Source organism: Cyanistes caeruleus, chromosome Z (assembly GCF_971803275.1).
Source record: "Cyanistes caeruleus chromosome Z, bCyaCae1.hap1.1, whole genome shotgun sequence".
NCBI lineage: Eukaryota > Metazoa > Chordata > Aves > Passeriformes > Paridae > Cyanistes > Cyanistes caeruleus.
The window spans coordinates 9,106,609-9,128,614 of NC_141732.1; the positions used below are offsets into that span (position 1 = coordinate 9,106,609).

General features: G+C 38.7%; 1 protein-coding gene across 3 annotated transcripts in view; it reads right to left on the reverse strand.

Annotated features, from left to right (window-relative positions):
- Window positions 1-7,845: 7,845 nt before the first annotated feature.
- Window positions 7,846-22,006, reverse strand: part of WDR36 (WD repeat domain 36) — a 30,426-nt gene continuing 16,265 nt past the window's right edge. For all 3 annotated transcript variants that reach the window (XM_086866908.1, XM_023943647.2, XM_023943646.2), the window contains 10 exons: window positions 20,938-21,103; window positions 20,552-20,660; window positions 19,708-19,787; window positions 15,981-16,088; window positions 14,438-14,535; window positions 13,161-13,303; window positions 12,711-12,827; window positions 12,402-12,483; window positions 10,008-10,195; window positions 7,846-8,671 (listed from right to left, as the gene is read on the reverse strand). In XM_086866908.1, the coding sequence (XP_086723034.1) occupies window positions 8,522-8,671; window positions 10,008-10,195; window positions 12,402-12,483; window positions 12,711-12,827; window positions 13,161-13,303; window positions 14,438-14,535; window positions 15,981-16,088; window positions 19,708-19,787; window positions 20,552-20,660; window positions 20,938-21,103 (1,241 nt within the window). In that variant the 3' untranslated portion in view covers window positions 7,846-8,521. The remainder of the gene's footprint in view (window positions 8,672-10,007; window positions 10,196-12,401; window positions 12,484-12,710; window positions 12,828-13,160; window positions 13,304-14,437; window positions 14,536-15,980; window positions 16,089-19,707; window positions 19,788-20,551; window positions 20,661-20,937; window positions 21,104-22,006) is intronic.

Genomic DNA, 22,006 nt, shown 5'->3' on the forward strand with positions numbered 1-22,006 from the left:
TTTCTGTGCTGTCTTCTTGTCTCCAAGCCTAAGCAGCAGTGTCTTGTTCTAGAAATATATTTCTAGAATGTTCACACTAAGAAAACTGCACTTTGCACCTCTTTCTCAGCTGGCTAGGTGTTTTTGCAGTCTCTTTACACAGTGTTTCTTGGACCTCTCACCATTCCCAGAGTAAGTGCCTGGTACCCTGATGCAGTGCTGGAGGAAGTTTGCTGGCCAGCCCTCACCTGTGTGGCCAGTCAGACTCTAAATAGTACGAATAGTGGTAGAGCAGGGCTGCTCGGCTCTGCAGTGGCAAATCTGCTCTCTATGGCACAGGCTGGCAAGTGTCCAGGATCAGGATGACGACCAGGGAAGGGTCTTTTGTATGGTTTCCAAACCAGTTTTATTTCTCAGGGGGTCGAGGGACAGAAGACAACCCGAGTGTGAAGGGATTTAAATACAAGGGAGGTTCAAGGGGAGGGTACAAAATTCTGACCAATAGGGAGGACTTAGGGGAGGAGCACAAGGCGGGGTTACATAATACATAAACCAATGGAGAACACAAGGGGAGGAGAGTGGGGCACATGGGCCAATGGGGCTCGGAGGAGCAGGGGAATTCCAAACGGGGCGGTCCAGGCAGGGGTTGGCACAAGGGAGGATTGACAACTTAATGGGCGGGGGAACAGGGAATATTCGGGAACAAGGGGCAGGTATCAGGGAAGATGGATAGCTAGGAGGGAGGGTACAACTTGGGCCAAACCAACAAAGCAGGGGGGGAAACAGAACGTACCGTTGTAAAGGAAAATTCAACCTTTTAAAAAGAAAACATACTACAACAGTACCCCAGGAAGAGTCTTTGCTCAAGCACATATTGTGTTACCAAATGGCTATGAAATAATCAGGCTGAGGAAGCTATTGTAAAAAGAAGATCTATAGCTGCAGCAGGAGACATGATACAGTGGTGATACACAAAATTGAAACCTCCATGGATAAAAGGCAAGAACTTATAAACCAGCCAAGAGTATTGTGGCACACACCAATTTTATAATATTTTTTTATCGGCCATTCACTTGAAATACTTTCAACTCATTTGCCAGTCTAATTCTTCTGCACCTCAGTGCAAATCTCTTGAATGCCATTAGCATTATTCAACGTTCTGCATCTAATTTATTGAGCTTCTTTGCTATGGGATATTAAACAAAATAATCATGCATTAGGTATAATTAGAATGTGACTAGATTAATTTCTGTAATGCTGATTATAACAGATAACTGCAAAAGTAATTCACACTTCTGTGCTGGAGAACCAGTATGATGCTTAAGCCAGCTCGCAGTATAAAAGGTACATGGTACATAGACTGCCATGAACAAGCACCATAATTTGCAAAATATTAACTGAATGCATGTCTGTTGACTTTCAGAGTAGCAATTTAGAATGTTTCATGATAGACTATGATAATGTAATCACAGATTGCTGTAATTGCACTAAATTTATCATTAAATTCATGGCTTTTCCTTTGTGCACCCACCTAAAAGCCAAACACCTTAGGCAAGCATGAATTGCCCTCATGACTCTCTGCTAGCTGTTCATAATCTTTCCCTTTGTGCACTAGAGATGGATCCCAAAAGCACATGCAGCACGTGCTCCATGATTGTTCTGGAGAATGAGGGAAGTTTGATGAACCAACAGTTCCCTGCATCCTCCACTTCACCATTAAAAATGGGCACAACAGCCTCAACCCAGCTGTCGCGGAACTCGCCGATGGCAGTGCTGTGACAGGCAGTGTGGGCAACGCTGTCACATTGGACAGCATGTGTGCACAAGTCCTCTGCAGCCCCATGGTTCTAAGGTGAATTCAGAGCTCTGCACTCTGAAGTTTCAAACCCATTTCTCCCCCATTGTTAGCTAGTCCCTCAGAGAGGATGCTGGTACACACTGAAAATGGAAGCAGGCTTTGCCTGTGGAGACTGGAGCAGAAAAAAAAAAAAAAAAAAAAAGTATCAAGTATTTCTGCCCTTTCCATATGCACCAGTGGGTTGTCATCCTCACCCACCAACACAAAGGGAGCTGCAGGGATTTCTGTACAGATGGTGCTGTTTACTCTAGCACCATGAATAAACCATCTCAATTAAGCATTGATGTAAGCACTGCTGAAATAGCTTACATTTGTCTTGATTCTGTTGAAAAGTAATTCTTCAAAGAGAACTGGGCAGTCATCCCTCACCCTTTCATCAACCCAAAGAAATGGGCAAACACAAAAGTTAATCACAAATGTAAAGAACAACCAGCTGCACAACCCTGTGTGATCAAACCTGATGTTCAACAAAATATGTAACCTGACACACTCTGAGAACATATTTACCTGGCCTTTAACCCTTGCTCCACGGGACAAGAAGGGACATGTTACATTTCAACAGGCTGGTGACTTTTCAGTTCCAGCCATGACAAAGATGGAACATTTCCAGGCAGCAGGAACATCACTGGTTATAAGAAAATAATGTCATGGCTAGGTTTTCCAGTGAGCTATACTTAAAAAATCCATTTGTTGAATCTGAACAACCCTCCAAGAGTGTTTGGAGTGCTAATGGATGGGATGAGTTGCTAAATTAATGTCTCATTCTGAGACAAACATTGGGCAACTTGAGAGACAGTAAGTGATAGATCATCAGCTTTGTAGCTGTAATGCAACAGCTTGGCTACAGGCTAACAAGAAAGGGTGAAGGAATCCTCTGGACTTAAGTAGGTGAGTTTTATTTCCATAGTCTCTACAAAAATAGCAACCGAGTGAGGATTCTACAAGTATTTCATTCTACCTTATTCTATGAGTGATTTCAGGTAACTGCAAAACACCAAGGTTGTCTGATCCTTCAGGCTGAGGATCCTTAAAGCACTCATAATCTCTAACAGTCATAGAGCCAGCACTTCTTTTAGCACACTGGATAGTCAGGGAAGCAGTATGTAATTCCTCTTGGCCACATAAACTGTTTCACAAACCAGCAGTGCACACATCAGAGGAAAGTCATTTTTCAGAGACTGCTACTAAACAGCAAAGCTCTGTGATGTGCAACAAGCATCAGAGAGCTCATTTAATCCTTCTGGGGAACACAGAATCATAGAGTAGAACATATAATAGCCAGGGTAGAAAAATCTTAGTTATTTGATTTTTCATTTTGTTTTCCTGAATTCATCACTGCTTCACAGAAAGAAAAGCACAGGGCTTAAGGACATTTAATGACAGCATTTTGGTCTCCTCTAACACGTACTGCAAACACATCAACAAGTAAAGGATGCCAATCCTTGCACTGATGTCAAATAAGACACTGATTGGATTCCTCATCTCTAAAGTGCTAAGTTATTTTTATTGAAAGATAGCTTTTCATAAAACAAATATTTCTAAAGATACAAATGGTGATGTGCTGAGAAGATTGATGTACAGTACTCAGGAAACATCAGCTGATGCCAACAGACAACACAGGAAACTACTTATATAATGGTGATAATTAAACAATACTAAACTCATTCAACACAGCTCATTAACAGAGTTCAAATATGCCAACAAATACCCTGCCTTTTGTAACTCCCAGAATGCAAATGAGTATCTTCCCGTTTGTTTCCTTACTACAAGGACTTTAACACTTGCAGTATGACAACTTGCACAGATATGAGATCTTTCTAAGATTTTTCTTGAAGAAGTAAGAGTTGAATTTGAAATGTACAAAATGTTGGAGAGCTTCAACTGAGAGGTCTGCACTGGCTGCTGAACAATGTAGACAATGTAAACACTGCTACCCTTTTACTCTCTCTTCATGTTTGCATGCATCTCCTCATAATACCTCTGTTTTTACTTGAATGAAAAAGGAAAGCAAAGACCACTAAGACTGAAGGCTTCTTACAGTTCAGAGAAGAGCGAAGTTCACTGTGCAGCATCTGAATCCTCTCAGTAGCAAATTCAGGTAGCAAGGTCCTCCTACCTGGCTTAAAGTCAAAACAACCATGAGTACCAAATCTGTTTGGAAAAAACAACAGTCAAAAGAAAACACTGGAAGTACAGAGACCTAACTTGACAGGACTGCTGTGTGCAGCAGTTGCTAAGAGCAGCAGCTGCACTCAGGAACAAAAAGAGCCGGGAAAATCATGGTGAAAAGGAACAGAGGCAGGCACAGGCTTGAGAGGAAGCTGGAAGGAGTGCTGTGACAGACAACATGGAGAATTTTAACAGCAAGCTGCTACTCAGAGCTAGATTAAAATGGCCTTGGCATTGTGTAAGAACGGTAAAATCCCCAGTAGCTGCCCTGCTTGGAAGAAAACCTAGTTAGCAACTATATCCCTTCATCCATCTAGAATTTTTTCCACATCCTATTCCATATGCCATTACAAAAACACCATGCTAAAAGAGTTCTTATGGGCATCACAAGGCCCAAATTATCAAATTCAGTTTCATGTATGCTACCACTTGTAATCAACAAAATACTGTCCTTGATGTCTCAGGTGAAGGAATAACACAGAAAGTAGCAGGTGAAATATCTACTTCCATCCACTAGCTGGAGGAAAGTTTTTTATTTCTGAAGAGATTTTTTTATTAATGGCCAGTTGTTCATCATTTTGATGTGGGGTAAAAAGGACAAAATAAAAGGCCAAGAACATGAAGCAATCAGAACTACTGGTGGAAGACAACAGCTCTTGTAATAGTAAAACACCCCTGAAATAGCAGTGATGAGTAGAAATGTTGAGAAAGACATAAGAATAAAGGTGAGATATCACACACATCTAAATACAATATTCTCAAGGAAGTTACTGAAGTGTTCCAGGTGGACGTAAAACATAGATGTGTATGATATAAGAAACTGCATTAAACACATTTAATGAGGTCATACAGACTCCAAACATCATATCAACACTGTTATACATACATTGTTCACAAAAATTACTCTGATGTTTCTGTTTTAAGAAAAATATAGCCTGTTTGGCAGAGCTTTTTCTTATTACTTCAAGCAGACCATGAAAACAGAAGGGGAAAAACCCCTACTCTACAATCCTTAAAAGTTTTGTAGACAAATCTTGTACATACAGATTTAAACATCTGTGCCCAGAAAGGGTTCTTGGATGTTGTCTACCTTTGGAAGACAGGTGTTTGGTAGGGAAGAGCCTCCCACAGAATGAAAATTTAGACCCCTCCCTCTGAATTACTATAAATTTGAAATCAAGGGGCTTTCAGGCAGAGATCTGGGGATAGGAATAACAGTTCTTTACTAGTATTTATAACAAGGCAAACAAACAACAATAACTACAGCATTAGCAAGAATACAGAACCAGGGGCCCCGTGACAGCTTTCTCGGCTGAGACAGGAAGGGATGGAGGAGAGGCTTTGTTTCACAAACCCCTCGGGCAGTCAGTCCCGGTGCTCCTGCAGGGCTCTGAGGAACAGTCGCTGGAACAGCAGGGATGAGCTGAGATCCTGGGCCGGTGGATGAGGTGGATCAGCAGCTTTGTGGCATTGCCTGGCACTGCAGGATGTCCCGGCAGGGCAGGGGGTGCCAGGCCCACATACAAAGAAAGAAGAAGAAGCAGCAGCAGCAGCTCCATCTGGGTGATGGTGAATTCCCTTCCCCAAACCACAACTCCCAGCGAGTTTTCTACTCTGAAGCTGAAGAAACCAGCCAGCCCCCAGCTGCACCCCCTGCTTTTTCCTGCCCCTCTTCCCCACTTGGCCCAGCCAAACTCTTTGGGTGTGTTTCTCAAGCACCCAACAAGTACCAGCAGATCTCCTTGCCACTAATGGGCAAAAATTCCACAGGTGAGACAGAATAAAAAGGAAAGACACCTAACCCCCTAAGAGATGTCAGTGAAAAAGCAGACATGCACTCAGCAAATTAAAGTATGTCTTTCATGAAGAGAAACCCTTTCACCACTGCTCTAAGGCAAAAATCAGTGAAGCATGAAGACTAGAGCACAACTGATATTTCTCACATTCAAGGAGGGGCATACAACATTAGAAGATAGCAGGTCTGGAGTATATAAACAGAAATACATTATGCTCGTTAATTAAATTGTAGGCCCCATTACTACAGGATGTTGTGAAGGATAAATGGGTTCTAAAAGAGATTAGATGAAGTCACAGAGAACAAAAGGTCTGTCACAGAACATTAAACACAACTGTCAGCTGGGCCAGAGAGTATGTAATTGCTGTCTGCTGAAAGGTGCTGTGATATGCTTGAGAAAGGATCACTTTATACACAACCAGGCTGCTCTACTACTTCTCTCCCTCCAGCTGGAGACAGAATAGTGGGCTTGGCAGACCCTTCCTGTGATCCAAGATGAAAGCTCTTTATCCACTCTTCCTTCTTCCACTGAGGCAGGTCTGCAAATACTGCCTCATTAACCTTTGAACATTTTGTCTTTTTTCAATAAATTATTCTGTAAGATCTTCTAAAGGAGTTACAGTAATGCCTGCAAGCTGAGAGGTTCATTATATATTACACTGACATTTAAGGGATTTTGGACAACTTCAGATCAATCCAATAAATTGGGAGCTATGGGTTGTCAAAAACCCTATCACCAGAAATTAATAATTCTGTGGTACAAAGGATTTTCTTGAATCTCAGTAGCAAACTTCATAAGAAACCTCATGTGTACATGATGGCTTTAGACTCAAGGACAGTAGGTTCAGATTGGATATTAACAGGAAATTCTTCCCTCTGACAATGGTGAGATACCGTAAGAGGTTACCAGGAGAAGCTGCAGATGCCCCATCCCTGGGAGTGTCCAGTCAGGTTAGAAGGGGCCCTGAGCCACCTGGTCTAGTGAAAAGTGTTCCTGCCCATAGCAGGGGGTTGCAAGTGGATGATCTTTATGGTCCCCTTCAATCCAATCCCTTCTGTTGTTGTATAATTCTATGTCAGCAGGTAATTTGTTCCAGTACCCATGCCTAAAAGGGATTCTACAATGTGATGGCATTAAAGAAAACAACCAGCTATACAGTACAACTGACCCTCATTATTGCTTCAGTCTTCTATCAAATGCAATGAATCACCTTTTAAGTTCACTCATTGAAGCTGCATATATCTGTATTAATTACTCTGTTGGTCTGTGTAAGTAGCTTGAGCATGTGAAATAGAGCAAAAGCCTTGTTCAGGAGATTCTTCTGCTGGGAGGAAGTACTCTCAAACAGCAAAGTTAAAGATAAATTCACTCATGAGGTCCCAAACAATGCCCAAACCTTATGGTTTGAAACCTAAATCTCAATTTGTAAAAAATCCCATCTGATTTAATTTAAAACTCCTCAAAACACAGCTTTATTTCCAGTAATTTTTCCTCCTTAAGAAAAGAAACAATTTCTATATGAAACTGCCTCCCAAAACGCGGTTTTTGTTTGTTTAGTTTGGTACTTGCGTGACAAATAGCAGGGTTTATTGTTCAGAGCCCTTTTAGAGGGGGTTCACAATGCCTGCTCTTGGACAATTGAGTGGCTGGGGTCTTTGCACTGCCCAGCTCCTCGGCTAATGTTATGTCTGCGTTCAGGATGGAATGGGATTGGCTGGGGTGCCCGGTTGGAGTTCAAATCTATCCTATCATTGCTCACCCGAGGACTTGTTTATTCCTTTTCTAGAATGAACTAGGCGAGCCAAATTAAGTTTTGTATTTATTGCTAAATTTATATAACCAGCTACAGACCAGCTGTGCTGTGACATTCAATCATTTTTAGTGCAGCTGGAAATCTTCGCCTTCAGAAACAGATGTCAGCAAAAGAGGGAAGACAACCAATTTTTACAAACATCATAAGAAAAGTGCTCTAATTGCAGAGGAACACAATTTTTGGATTAATTTGCTTTAAACTAATGTTAATAAAGTGTTAACAATTCAGACTTTTTGTTTTATTTTTGCATCAACAATGACTTTATTAAAGAACAATACAGCTTTTGGTCTCCTGCACAGAAGTTGCATCCCCACTACTCTTTTTCCCCACGAGTCATTTCTTCATTGTGAACTACATTTTATGTAGCCATAGAATCAGAGGATCACTGAAAGGCTTGGGTTGGAAGGAACTTAAAGGATCATGTACTTCCAATCCCCTGCCATGGGCAGGGGCACCCCTTCCACAAGGCCAGGTTGCTCAGGGTCTTGGATCCAAATGTCTGTCCATTGACAGAGCAGACCAACACAACAAATACTTTAGCTGCACGTAGAAATCTTTTCTCCAACTGAAGTGAACAAAAATAGGCAGTTCTGCATGTTTTAAAATATCTGCCATATGTAGATGTATAAAATACAGCACCAGAAGAAGCACTGGAATAGGATGGTGGAATCACCATCCCTGGAAGTATTAAAAAAAACCCAAACCAAGCAGTCTGGCACTTAGTGAATGGCTTAGGGGACAGGGTGGTATCTATCAGAAGGCTGTCTTGATGTCTTGGAGGTCTTTTTCAACCTTAATGATTCTATGATCCAAGACCCAGTATGATTTTTGGAATTCGGTACTTTTGGTTATAAATTGTACTATTACTCTGAGGGAAATCTTATGCAGACAAAACCCTGAAGTATTTTACAGCAAAGCACTTTTCATATATGTTAAAATACACAGGCTCTGATTGAAGAGTGCCCTCAAGTGAATCCAAGTTTCCCCAAGTTGCACTGACAATTTGGATAATTCTTCCAAGAGTTTTGGCTCTGATGAGAGAATCTTAAGATGTAACTGAAAATGAAAACAAGAAGTTAGTGAAACAAATACAGATAAAAAATTTAAAATACATTTTCCCCCATTCAATTCCAACACTTTGCTTTCAGGAAATGTCCCAAATAAGAAAAGACACTTTTCCTTCAATTAATTTCCACTATTTAATACTGCCTCCTTTTTGCTCGTCTTTACAAGCCATTTTTCATGTACTAGATGGGATAAGGCAGCAAAATGTCTTAAATACATGATATTTTTATTAGATCCTCTTCTGGCAAGGTTGCTGAACCTATTCTCATCACACACTTCCCTAGAGAGTAACTTTCTCCACTTTCTGACCTGCATCACAAATTCCTCTTTAGGCTAGGAAGGCTAGGCAGATGTGCTAAGGTCAATCAGGATTATTATTTTAATTATCCATGTTGCACACAACAAGAAGAATGATGCCAGGACACACTACAGTGATAGAAGTGGATGAGGTCTCCTTATGTGACAAACAGCAACCTTGTTAGAGCAGAAGGAAGAGAAACCTTCTGACCTTGCAGCAACTATTACTGCTTAATGAATGCAATATTTATTTTCCAGGCTACAATTTAAGTCTAGGAGCCTTGATATTGAGCTTTAGTTTGTAAGACAGTAGGTTCAATCTGGATATTAGACAAAATTCTTTACTGTGAATGTGGTGAAGCACCGGAACAGGCTACCCAGAGAATTATAACAATGTTTTCCAAGTAAACTGTAATTAATTGCTTTCACATGATGTCATAAATCAGAGCATCTTAAGCACTTGTACATCAGAAGGGTGTCAATCTTCTGCAGGCCACTTTTTGTCTCTTGAGTAACTGTTACCATTATTCAGTAGAATAACTTTCTAGCTTACACATGCCCTGGGCATGAGTTCATTAGTTCTGCCATACTCAACAGGTAACACAAGAAAGGCAGCCCACTGACATAGAAAGTAGGTGAGGCTTGCAATGTCTAGGGATAAATCCATCAAAATGTCTAATTTACTTACCAACCATTGAGTATCTTTGCTTGTTTAAGACATACCTTAGTTTAACAATTAACAACCACTAAGAAGTTAGGCAAGTTACAAAAAAATAGAACCAGTTCTAAGTAAGGAATAGTAAAACAAAACCTGTCTGGCAGGGCCCTCTTCACAACATCTTTTGTTTTCCAAGTTTTTCTTGACGGTCACCAAATGAGTTGCCAAATCATCCAATGCATTTAGTTAGACATTTTAAATCATTCTCAACAAAAAATCCCTTCAGATAATTCAAGAAGAGATTTATACTTTTTTACTGCACAACCATTATTTTAAATACGACTAACATAAATTTTATAAGAAAATTGTTACCTTTAAAAATAGCGCCAGGTACGCCTGAGCGAGTTCGAAGTTGTACTTCTTGTTCAGCATCATTCCAATCATTCTCAGAAAGCTCAGCATCACTTCCATTGAGCCACCCCCTTCAGGGGCCAAACCCCGCAGTTCTACCTCAATATTAGATGGCCCCAAGCTTTTCAGTAAGTCAAGTGGAGCTTTATCTGTTAGAACATTGAGGGACACAGTATCAGTAACATCTGCAAAACAGAATCTAACAGATCCTTCATAAGACAGGCTTATTCTAAAATTCTTAAACAGTGACCATGAATTTCAACTTGCTACTGCTTCCTTACTTTTTTGTTTTCAACAAAATGTCTCCCTGTCTTTAATTTACTGGCCTACCACATACTAGAAGTACAGATGCACTTTATTTGTAATTGAAAAATACAAGTAATATCTTTGTATTTGTTTCACTTTTTCCCCTCTTCTAAGTTAAACAAAATTTCTAATTAGTCACATAACATTGATTAATTAGTCACATTTATTAGTGATTTATTTTTTAGTCATAATTAGTCACATTTCACATCTCTTGGCAGAAAGAATCTACATACTTGAGATTTTGAACCATTAACTGTGAATACACTCTGAAAGACAGAGCACTACTTTTACTAGGCATCTTTACTCTAGTTTACATTAAGCAAAATTAGAGATTTTCTGATGCATCCAAAAAAATCATTACTTTTGTTAAGTGCTTGTCTTATGCTGAAGGGTGATAGGGGAAGATCTTTTCCATAGTAGAAATACATGTAATTTACAAACTTTCTTCCTCTTCATAATTGTTCCTTCTCAGGATTTCTACCATCCTACCTGATCACCTATGAGGATTCCATCCATTTGCTTTAAAAATGAAGCAGCAAAAATGTTTGGTTGCAAATGCAACTTTTTCACTTTTAAAATGTATCTGATTACTATTTCTTTTACTAAGGAGTTGCTAAGAAGACCAACTTCATGGTAGCTAATGGTATTACACATTGATTAATATTCCTCAGGTGGTATAAATTGATATTTGATTCTTACAAACATCATTAGTTTTTAGTTTTAAATATAGCTGATTTTAACAGTATTACACAGATGCATTATCGTTGCAATATCGTTTTTTATGAAATTAAACAAACAAAGCATAGAACATGCTGTGATACACATACAACATGGGAAAGGCTGCAGCTCAGTCTATCTGACCTGAGGTATGAAACCCCGTTTCCATCCCAACAGTAAACCAGGATGGTTTCCAACAGGATTCTATTTATTTGCACAGTCCAGCCACCTTTAGAAGAGATGGTTGCAATCCAGCTAACCAAGAGCCATGCTCCCCATCAGCAGCTTGCCCAGCCAGGACCCTGGATCATGGCTGTGGCACACACCCTGGAGCACACCTGCCTTACAGCACACGTGGCCTGAGGCAGGTCCATGTGTCCTCTACCACCATGCATCAGAGTGCACTTGCTCCCTAGTACAGCCTCTGCAAAGTGTTCAAACACTGACCTTTTTCGAGTGGCTCTGAGGCACTTTCATAGAGCACTGCCAATCAAAATACTGAAAACAAGGCATTAAGAACACACCCTGTTTGTGACAGGTAAGAAAGTTCTGCACACAAAACATTTTAAGTGCACTTGAGTAAGGTGGTGATCTCAAGAGAGTTTAAGCAGAAGAATTCCCAACAGAACTGCTTTATGGGCAAGCTACTGTCCATTTACATTTCCAAGTCAGCTGTATTAGCAAACATTTAAAAAATCTGAGTTTCAGTAATTCTGTAGCTTCACAAGATAAACATGATAAACAGCTGGTACATTTCATAGGTTGTTTAAGTAACTGAATTTCAAAACAAACTGAATATTCAAAGAAATCCTACATCTTATTTTTGTATCATTTATTTCTTCTTAAGCTTTAAATTATAGGGCAGTGAATTAACACTAAGTTTGCTGAATGTCTGGGGAAGCAACCCTTGAAAGGAGCATTTGCGAGGCACATTATGCTTTCCATGTTTCAGTGAATCACCAATCACTGTTCTTACCAAGTCAATCCCTTCCTTCTTCCCTTCCCTTCCCTAGAAATGATACATAGCATCTTTTCTGAGTGATATCATCACAGTTTTCAAAAAAAGTTAATGATTTTGGAAACACAACCTTCTTTCTTTGTAAGTGTTTTTGCCAGAATTGGGTTCCATGCTGCAGGCAAGCTGCAGTACCAATGGATTTTTGATCTAGTCTGGCTGTGCATTCATTTTCTTTGCCTTTTAAACTGTACTACACATATTCTTTTTCTCACATCTGTTGCAATTCTGACATTAGAAATCACATATATATCAAAATAAAAGCAGCATCAACACTTTTAGTGTTGATGTTTTAGTGAAATATTTTGTTAACTTACATTCGTTGCTGCTCAGGGCTTCTTCAAGATGAATGTAGAAATCAGATTTCTGCGCCAGTACCCCAAGATTTACCACCTTTGACTAGATCACAAAAGCACAGCAGCATGTCCATGAATATGCAAACATTTTTACAACATAATTACATTATTCTTCTACTAAGCGAATAAGACTTTGAGAAATAAAGCAATAATGTAGTGAGTTAAAACTGGTACTTTGAAGTCTAGTGATTTAACCCAACACTAAAAAGCATTTGAGAGTTCTTTTAAAATACACTACATAAACACAATTACATTGATTCTTGTTTTTACCTGTGTATCATTTTCCTCCTCTGGTGGAATGTAGCGGGGTATGAGACCAGGAAGTGTTGGGATGAAGAAAGGCGCCGACTTTGGAACTTTTGGTGGCTCTCTTGGTTTGTTTTTTTTCTGTTAATTAGATATTTGAATTAAAATCATTATCATCATTATGATCACAGTAAGAGCATTTTGTTTGTCAAGAGTTTAATTTTAAAAATACTGTGAAAACTCTAAATACTAACTGAAAACTAAAATCTTTTACCACTAATTATGAAGCTACTATTCAGCAGAAAACCAGCCCCTCTCCCAAATCCCAGGAAATGTGAAAAGCACCACATAGACTTCTACTGCAACATCTTGAAAAATACCTGAAAGCAGGATCAAGTTTCATGAATAGGTAATGCATTTCAAAGAAACAGGGTAAATATTCTGGATGTATGCTATTTTTTGCAGTTTCAGTACCTTGATAATATCAAGATTGAGGAGATTTTTCCACCTTGATTCCGGTAACAAGGAAAGGGTCACCAGCTGCTCTCCCAGTTGCTCAGGTGAGACATATTCTATCATTTCATCACATGCCTCTTCATCTCCTGACACATCCATATCTTGCAGAAACAGATATCTTTTATGAACATTCATACTCTATATTAATTTTTTAAAAAATCAAGCCAAACACTTTTATTTATTTTGCAATTTTTAATTATAACAAGTAACAAATGCATGATAGCTATAGACATAGATGCTAACATAACACAGAGCTGAAAAGCTATAGAAACAATCTGTATTAGCTTTATGAAAAATTAAATAATTTAAAAAGATTATAGCTAAGATGAAGAATTTATTAACCAAAATTTTAAAGACTGATTTGTCTACTTTGACTGAAGTTACATAAAAGCAGGTTACAGACTTACTAAGAAAAATGAAATTTTGACACCAGTCTATTGTTTTAACTATATAAATAAATACACAGTAATTTTAGTTCTGAGTTATAAAGCTGTGAAATCCTTGCATTTAAATCCTTGCACCATACTCACTACCTAATCACAACCTCTTCATAGGTATGACTGAAGTGGCATGTAAAAGTGAAAAAGTCTCAACAATAAAGCACAGCATCCCACAAGAAAGTCAGTCAATAGTTATAGTGATTTTCCCTTCATTTCCTGCGTGGTCTTGAGCAAACACTTCTACTTTCCTTTCTTTTTGTAAAATACTACTTGGCCAAAACAATTAATCTAATAGTCAAGCCTGAAACAACAAAGGAACATAACCCATTAAGAGCCCTTAGCATCTAAACAGGAACTTTACATTTGCTGAAGACACAAAGTATGTTAAAGCTTCACGCCAGAATCAGGACAAAAACATTAAAAGTTCTGGGATGAATTCCAGTCTCCCGAATTTAAGTATGTGAAGCAAGTATGTGCTTGCTAAAGCAGCCATCATCATGAAGTATGTTCTAGTGGCCAGTAGCTAGGTGTGCTTCTCCTCCAGATGGAGATGTAAAGGCAGGCACTCCAAACTTGGGCAGACAAGATCTCCATCTAGAGGACTTCCGAAGCACCATCACTTCTATTAATTTAGCAAAATATTCCACCTAGGCCTTTCTTTCACTGGGCACAGGCACATTCCAGATCAGCTACCCAATTCTCTTGCCAACAAGACAATCACAATGAATCTATGGCATACGAGCAGAGGGACAAACTGCAAGGGAAAAATAAAATACATTTCCATTTGAGGATTACCTTGCATGGGGCAGGTGCTGGGGAGTGTCACCAAAGATGGTTCATAATCCGCAGGAAGGGGCCGTAATGACACAAGTGAATACAAAGAACGGTTTGACCTGAAAAAATAAGACAGGCATTTTAAAAGCCATCTCCAGATGAATGGGAAAAACTACTTCAGATATAATTTATACCACAGTCTAATACTGCTGCAGCATGGCAATCCAACAGGCTCTATTATTAGAGGAGATGAGGAGATTAGCTCTCCTCATCTACCAGATAAACAGGAAATGAAGTATGGCAATAGACTTATCTGAACATCTGAATTTTGAATGTTATGTTCAAAGTATTATTGCCAAGAACATAGTAATAATAATAATAACAATAATAACAACAACAATAATAGTAATAGCAGGCCGCAGGACCTCAATGTTCTTCTTGAAGTGAGGGGCCCAGAACTAAACCCAGAATTTGAAGTGTGACCTCACCAGTGCCTAGGACAGGGTCAATAACTGCCCTAGTCCTGATGGCCAAAAAAATTATTTACCTGTGCCACTGTTTCACCACCCTCACAATCAAGCATTTCTTTCCAATGTGTAATCTAAACCTTCTTCAGTTTGAAGCCATTCCCCCTTTTCCTGTCATTCCAGGCCTTTGTCCAAGGGCTCTCTCCAGCTCTCCTGGAGCCCCTTTGGGCACTGGAAGGGGCTCTAAGGTCTCACCAGAGCCTTCTCCAGGGCTGAGCACATTATGCACCACACATTATGCAAACATAAATGATTCATCCTGCTTTCACAGGATTTTAGAGTAATAGTCTTAGCAAATCTTCTTCAGGTTTGAAAAATGCACACAAGTAATTCTGGCATATTGCTTCTTTTGTCGATACTAGGACTGGTAAAAACATCTGTTGTTATTCACAAGGAAGCACTTTTACTTATCCACAGGAAGGCCTAACAACTGAAGACTCCTCAGGCAAAACTACAGCCAACATATAAAACCTGAAATAATCTGTCAACTGAATGGGAAAAAGACCCAAGCCATTTTAAAAGTGTGTTACTTCAGTACTGGACCTGAACAGTTACTTGCTTTAAAGCTGTATCAGAAGGAAACTGAAATAAACCACATTTTACTTGTGTGCTCATTTGCCACTAATAAAGAGAAATAATCACATCTTTCATATACTGCTCAGAAGTCTCAGACAACACTGTACAGCAGGACAAGAAAAGCACTTCAGAAAGAAGCACTATTTGATCAAAGACATTTCAAAGCAGTAAGGGAAATGCAGTCTAGGAAAAACTTTACAAATGGCATAACAGGAATTCTTAAGAGTAAGAAACATTCTAAGAAAAGATATAATTTAAACTACCTGAATAAGTAATTTAATTGTGGAAATTTCATGACTTATGAATCAGAGCAATGCACAGCACCTGTCCTAATTACAACCAGAGAACACAAAACACTGGAGATGATACTTCACAGGGGAGTTCTATATTTGCAATAAAGGTGATTAGAGTAACTCTCCGTCACATCCTAAATTCTGTGTAGAAACAGTTTACATACTCACCACAAATAAATTCCAAGATCATCCACGTGTGCTGAAGCCAGAAAATCTCCTGTAGGGGACATAGTAAGGCTCACAGCTGCAGAGTCTACCAAAAAACAATCTATGAGACTGTGGAGAGAAAAAAAAAGAGAAATTATTAGCAAGATAAACTCGTTTATCTGCACACATCTGAATTACAGCTGAATGCAGACAGGCTACTAGAGGTATGGACACAAACCAGGGTAGGAGAAGTATCCAAATACATGATATAAACACAGCAAGTGTATGGCACTGTGCAACAAACCCCTTGTCTCTACAAAATGCCCTAAAATCAGATAAAGCTGGCACCTCCTTAGATATCCACACCCTGGAGAACGTGTGATGAGCCATTCAACTCCTTATGCCTAACACAAATCTTTTATTAGCCATAAATTCCCTATTTCCAGTCAGGCCCAGTTGCTCAGACTGACAACTCCCTGTCAAGCATACTTCATATACACCTAGTTAATATTAGCACCTAATGTTTCTAAAATAAAGTATGAACTGTACAATGTGAAGTTTGATTATCTGCAAGAGTTTTGGCATTATCACATCTTCAGCCTGATAAACCGTTTCTCGATAATTTCTTTCATGATTGCAGAAAATTGAAAAAATACCATGTAAAAACAAAGTTAAAATGTAACTATTGTAGCATTATAACATACTACTATGCAACTAGGATGAGACATTTAATTCCTGGATGATGCACTCTCTAGCAGACTTCCACTCAAGCCCAGGTTGACAGCATTGCCTGTAACTTGCTGAAATACAAATTTCAGTTACTTCAAATTTTAAGTAAAAGTTGAGTTTGATAATTAGCTCACCAAGAGAAACAAAAAGAACAAATGAAGAGTGTGAATACTTTGTTCTTGTTTACAGCTCTACAGCCCTGTTCACTAACCATAGAAAAAATACTGATGTAACACAGGAGTTTAAAGTGTAAAATCTTGTGGGCATGTATTTCCTCAGATACTGAGCATCCCTGTGATGGTTTGAGAGAACATGTCAAAACCAAAAGCCTTTTTTCCCTGAATGGAGTGTTTTACTCCCTATGCATGTCCTTAGACGCATGTTGCAAATCTCAGGTAAGAGAAAAATCATTCATCAATTCCAATATAAAATATATAAACACTAAACCCATAAATCCCAAACTTAGATACATTTTGCACAATGTGTACAATGGCGAGAAAAATTTACCCTAGATACTTTTTCTTAGCTTCAAATCCATCTTTGTATGACAATCCTTACCTATAACTGAGAAATTCTGTTCAATATATCAACCACAAAGAAATCCAAAGCAAAATTAATAAGAAATTTAGTTTTTCTACTTACTGAACTTAAATCATTATTAAAATTACAGGATTTGAGGAAGGAAGGATCAATCTGCTACAGGAAATAAGACACTTGTAATTTTTACACAAAAAGCTAAATGAATCCTGCCTTGAGGCTGAAGGCATCTACCTTTATGCTTCCTGCCTGAGACAATGGAAGGAATAATGCTGAGCTCACATTTAACAGGCCTCTTAGGCTGTTTTTTCTCAAGTGCTCCATCCAACCTAGGAACAGCTCATACCCCTGATTCCTCAATTTGCCTGTGCAAGCTGCACAGCAGAAAGAAATATCTGCAAACTATCTGCATAATGCCAGGGCTTCTGTTGGTAGCTTTCTTTACACAAATTTGTACTTTTTTCCCAATTCTAAAAAAGCCCTACATTAAAAAGACGCACTAGGAAGACGCAATGCATTACATTGTGTAAGAACGGTTAAGCACCACTCCCAAGTAAAAACAGATGTCCAGTCAATAGATGTCAGACCATTTACCAAGTCACTTGGCAATTTTTATAATATTGGATTCTAGAAACAAGTTTTCCATCTTTTTATAAGAACAATATCAAAGCTGAGGCTTTAGAATACACATTTCATGAGATGTTTTATCTATTTATGTGCCACAGAGGCAAAGCAAGCATCAGGCCTTTTATTAAACGCTGTTCCTCCTTTTCAATACACTCCTCTGCCTATAGTTATGGAAAAACCTTGCCTTTACATAATGGAAGAATAATTTAAACTAATTACATTTAAAACCAATCTTTGTCATTTATCTGCCTAGATTTCATCCTGACCTGAATTTCAGAGGCAAGAGACAAAAGATTTAATTTTTTTACTGTAAAAGAGAACTACTATCAGACTGCTTTTGAAAACATTATAGATTCTTATTGCAATCTATTAAGTTATTGAAGAAATGAAAAATAGAAGAAATGGATATTAATTCATGCTGGAATATTTTGTACACATATTACTTTGCAAGGGGAAGAGTGTTAGAAAGATGAAGAACAGAGGACTAATCTGGCCAGTATAAATGGGTTCCCATTTATACTAGAAAGAAGACAGTGTCCATCCTGTCCTGTTTTAGACTAGTGGTTCTCATCAAGCAAGAACAGGCCAACTGTTTGTTGAGATGCAATGCACTTCTGGTACTAAAATGTGAACTTCTAAAGTGTACAAAAGTATTTACCGAACCACATCAACAAAAATAATCAACCTAAATGAAACCTTTCAGTTCCAGGCACAACCACCAGAGCTGCACACTGCACAGCACCACCTTAAATTACAAAAAAAAAAAATTCTCTCTGATGTGCTGCTGAAAGAATGCACTGGCAGAACGCAAAGTTACTTCTCAGCTTGTTTTTTTCCTGGGCTCCTGAACTTCTTGTGTGTACTTGCCTACTTTTCAGCCAAACTTTATTCTGGGAGAAGACTACTCAGAGTGGATCTCAAGAGAGTGTTTTTGGCAGTTGCAAGTACAAACAAATTAAAAATATAACTGATGTAAAGCCATACTGTGTTGTTAAAATGAATGTAAGTGAAAACAGGCTTCTCTTTACAAATCCAACTAGAGTACTGCATCCAACTCTGGGGCCTCCAGCACAAGACACACATGAAGTTAGAACAGCTCCAGGAAAATGACTCAAGGCCTGGAACACATTTCCTATGAGGAAAATGAGAGAGCTGTGGTGTTCTTCACCCTGGAGAACAGAAGGCTCTGGAGGAGACAACCTTGTGGCCTTACTTAAAGGGAGCTTACAAGAAAGATTGAGAGAGACTTTTTAACAGGGTCTGTGGTGACAGGGCAGCAGCTTTGAACTAAAAGGCTATGGGTTTAGATTGGATACAGGGCAGATTTTTTTTATGATGAGGGTGGCAAGGCACTGGAACAGATTGCATAAACAAGTAGTACATGGCCCAGCCTTGGGCCATGGTGTTCAAGCCCAAGCTGGGGGTCTGAGTAACCTGACCTAGTGAGAAAAGTTCCTTTCCACATCAAGACAGGTGTACTAGATCTTTGCTTCCAACTCCAACCACTTTGTGATCCTACAAACACTTCAGCATATCACAGTGAAATTCACCTCAAGCAGTCTTTTTCCCTTTAGATCATAGTGGTGCTTCCAGACAAGGAACAAATTCACACTCACTCACACTACATGGAAACTCCAGGTGTCATCAACAGATCTTCAGGACAGTGTTAATTTGTAGACCCAGAAGAAGACATGCATTGCTAGCACTGGACACAATTGAAATAGTGGGCAGAGCTGTTAAATCATGTGCAACTTTGAATATCATATCTGGTGACAGATAATCAAGCCAGAAGACTTTGTGCCACTTAAGAGAAAGGGGATGAGTTCTTCTGCTGTATGTTTTTAAACTGACTTACCATCCAGTAGGAAGGTCCCAAGTCTTAATGGAACAATCCATTGATGAAGTTATCAGCCAACGACCATCAGGACTGAAAGTCTAAAATAAAACAGTCAATTTAAAGGCACAACCAATAAGCCAGTCCTCACAGGAGGCTGTGCCAAGACTAAACTGCTCCCTAAAACCCAGGTGAAATTGTATGGCCATAAACCAAAACTGATAATACACTACTGAAAGTGAGGAAAGAACAAAACCAGAAGCTTTTTAAGAACAGGTATAAACATAAAACACAGGACATATCTCACTGTTAGTCAAAGCACTTCAGTCCTCACTTTCATGTTCATGGTGGATGGACACCTATTTCTAAGCATAAAGCTGAATAAGTCAAGTAAATCCTATTTTAGTAGCATTTGTATATAAATTTGAAGCTAAAAACTATTTCAATGAACACTACAATGAACTATTACAGAATATGTAAATAAGGAATTATTAATGTGCTGCATAATCTCAGATCTTTTTCCAGCTTGCTCATCTTTTCTATACACATGGCTGAGACTTCTGCACAATTTTGCTCCTTTTCCATTAAGTTTTCATTATTCCCAGTGCTTTGTTTTGTTTGACCCCCAAATCAGCTTGTTGCAAATTTATAGGTAAATCACAAAGCACATTAAAAAACAGATGGCAATTTATCACTTTACATTTCCAAACATGGCTGAAAGTGCTGTGGAGCTGAACTACAGCTTTACTGTTCACAGCTGAACATAACACCCAATGATTTAAAGCATGCAGAGAAATCTACCATCTGTGAAATCTGTTAGGTATCTGTGTATGTCACCTGTTACAGAAAATGAGTGAACAATTACCATGTCATTAATTCGTCCATGGTGTCCTGAAAATCTCCTGACAATCTTCCTGGTTTCTATATCCAAAGCACTAATAGTGAAGTCTTCAAAGGCAATTCCCAAAATACCACTGCCAAGAAACATCAACACACATGACAGGGAATACTCAAGTGACAAAAAATAAAAACATCCTAACATTGCTCCAATTATCTTTTATCCTAAAAATAGCAAGAGTTACATTCCTTTAGTCTAATCAAATGTCTCATCATCCTCTGTCTACTAGTAAGCTGTATTTCAAAGCATTAGAAATATAAATTCTAATTAATTCTAATTAAGAATACTGTTTATCATTCTAGATAAATATGTTCACCCAACAATATACACACGAAGTAACTTCAGTTTCTTACCTGTCTCTGTGAAGCAGAATTCCACTTGGAGAAGAAGAAAGTTCAGTGGAATAAACTAGATCTTTCATTTTGAATTTCCAAATTTTAAGTAATCCTTCACTACCAGCTGTGATTACCAGCTGGTTCAATCCATCCACTGCTACCCCTCTAATTGCCCCTTCATGTGCTGCAAATCAAGAGAAAAGAGAGTGCTGTTTCAGAATTTAAACTTAGCACAGAAATCAGCTGAATTCCAAACACTATTTTGTTCATCTCTGCCTGACTACAGTGAATGATCAGCAAGCACATGACAATTTGAATGCCACTTGACAAGATGCTCCAGCATGCAAAGTTTTTTTTATCTCCACAGAAACCAAACTGGTATCAAGTAAACACCTAGAATACAAGTAAGAAGTGTAATTGAAGCTGAGTGTTAGCTCTTATTTCTGCTTTCCATTTGTGGAACTTTTTGTGGTTGTGAGATATGAGGGACTTCGTGAATCACTCAAGAAATGCCTCCAAGAGAACCTACCACTCCAGACAAAATTTACAGCTTCAGCTCAGGCACAAAGTCTGGCAGTTGTCCAAAGCTACTTCACACTACAGTGTAAGACTTAGCTCCTCTGGTTTTGGATCAATTTTATTTCTTAATCTACTCCTAGATTAATGTTTTTACCTAGAGCTAATGGCCAGTAAGCAAAATTAGAAAATTCATCCCACTATCAATCAATGATTTTGTAAAGACACCACTTCATGTTTGCTGAGCTAGAAGGCTTTTAGAAATCCAGTAAGTCTTAAGGGCTCATCGGGACTCTTTCCTTGTTTCTACAACAAAAATTACAGATCACAAGTGCCAAAAAACATGCATGAGAACACGTGATGTGAAATACATATGGATGAAACTTTAAAAGGTAATGTCAGAGCACTGTCACATTATGTCCTAAATTTGCAGCTGGGTAATTAAAAATAACACCATATGCAAAGAACTGGACTTGCTTAGGACTTCAGTTTTCCATTCACATGAAACAGTCTCTCATTTCTAAGCAGGGGGCAAAAAACAGATAGGCAAATTTATCTAAGAGATAGAACC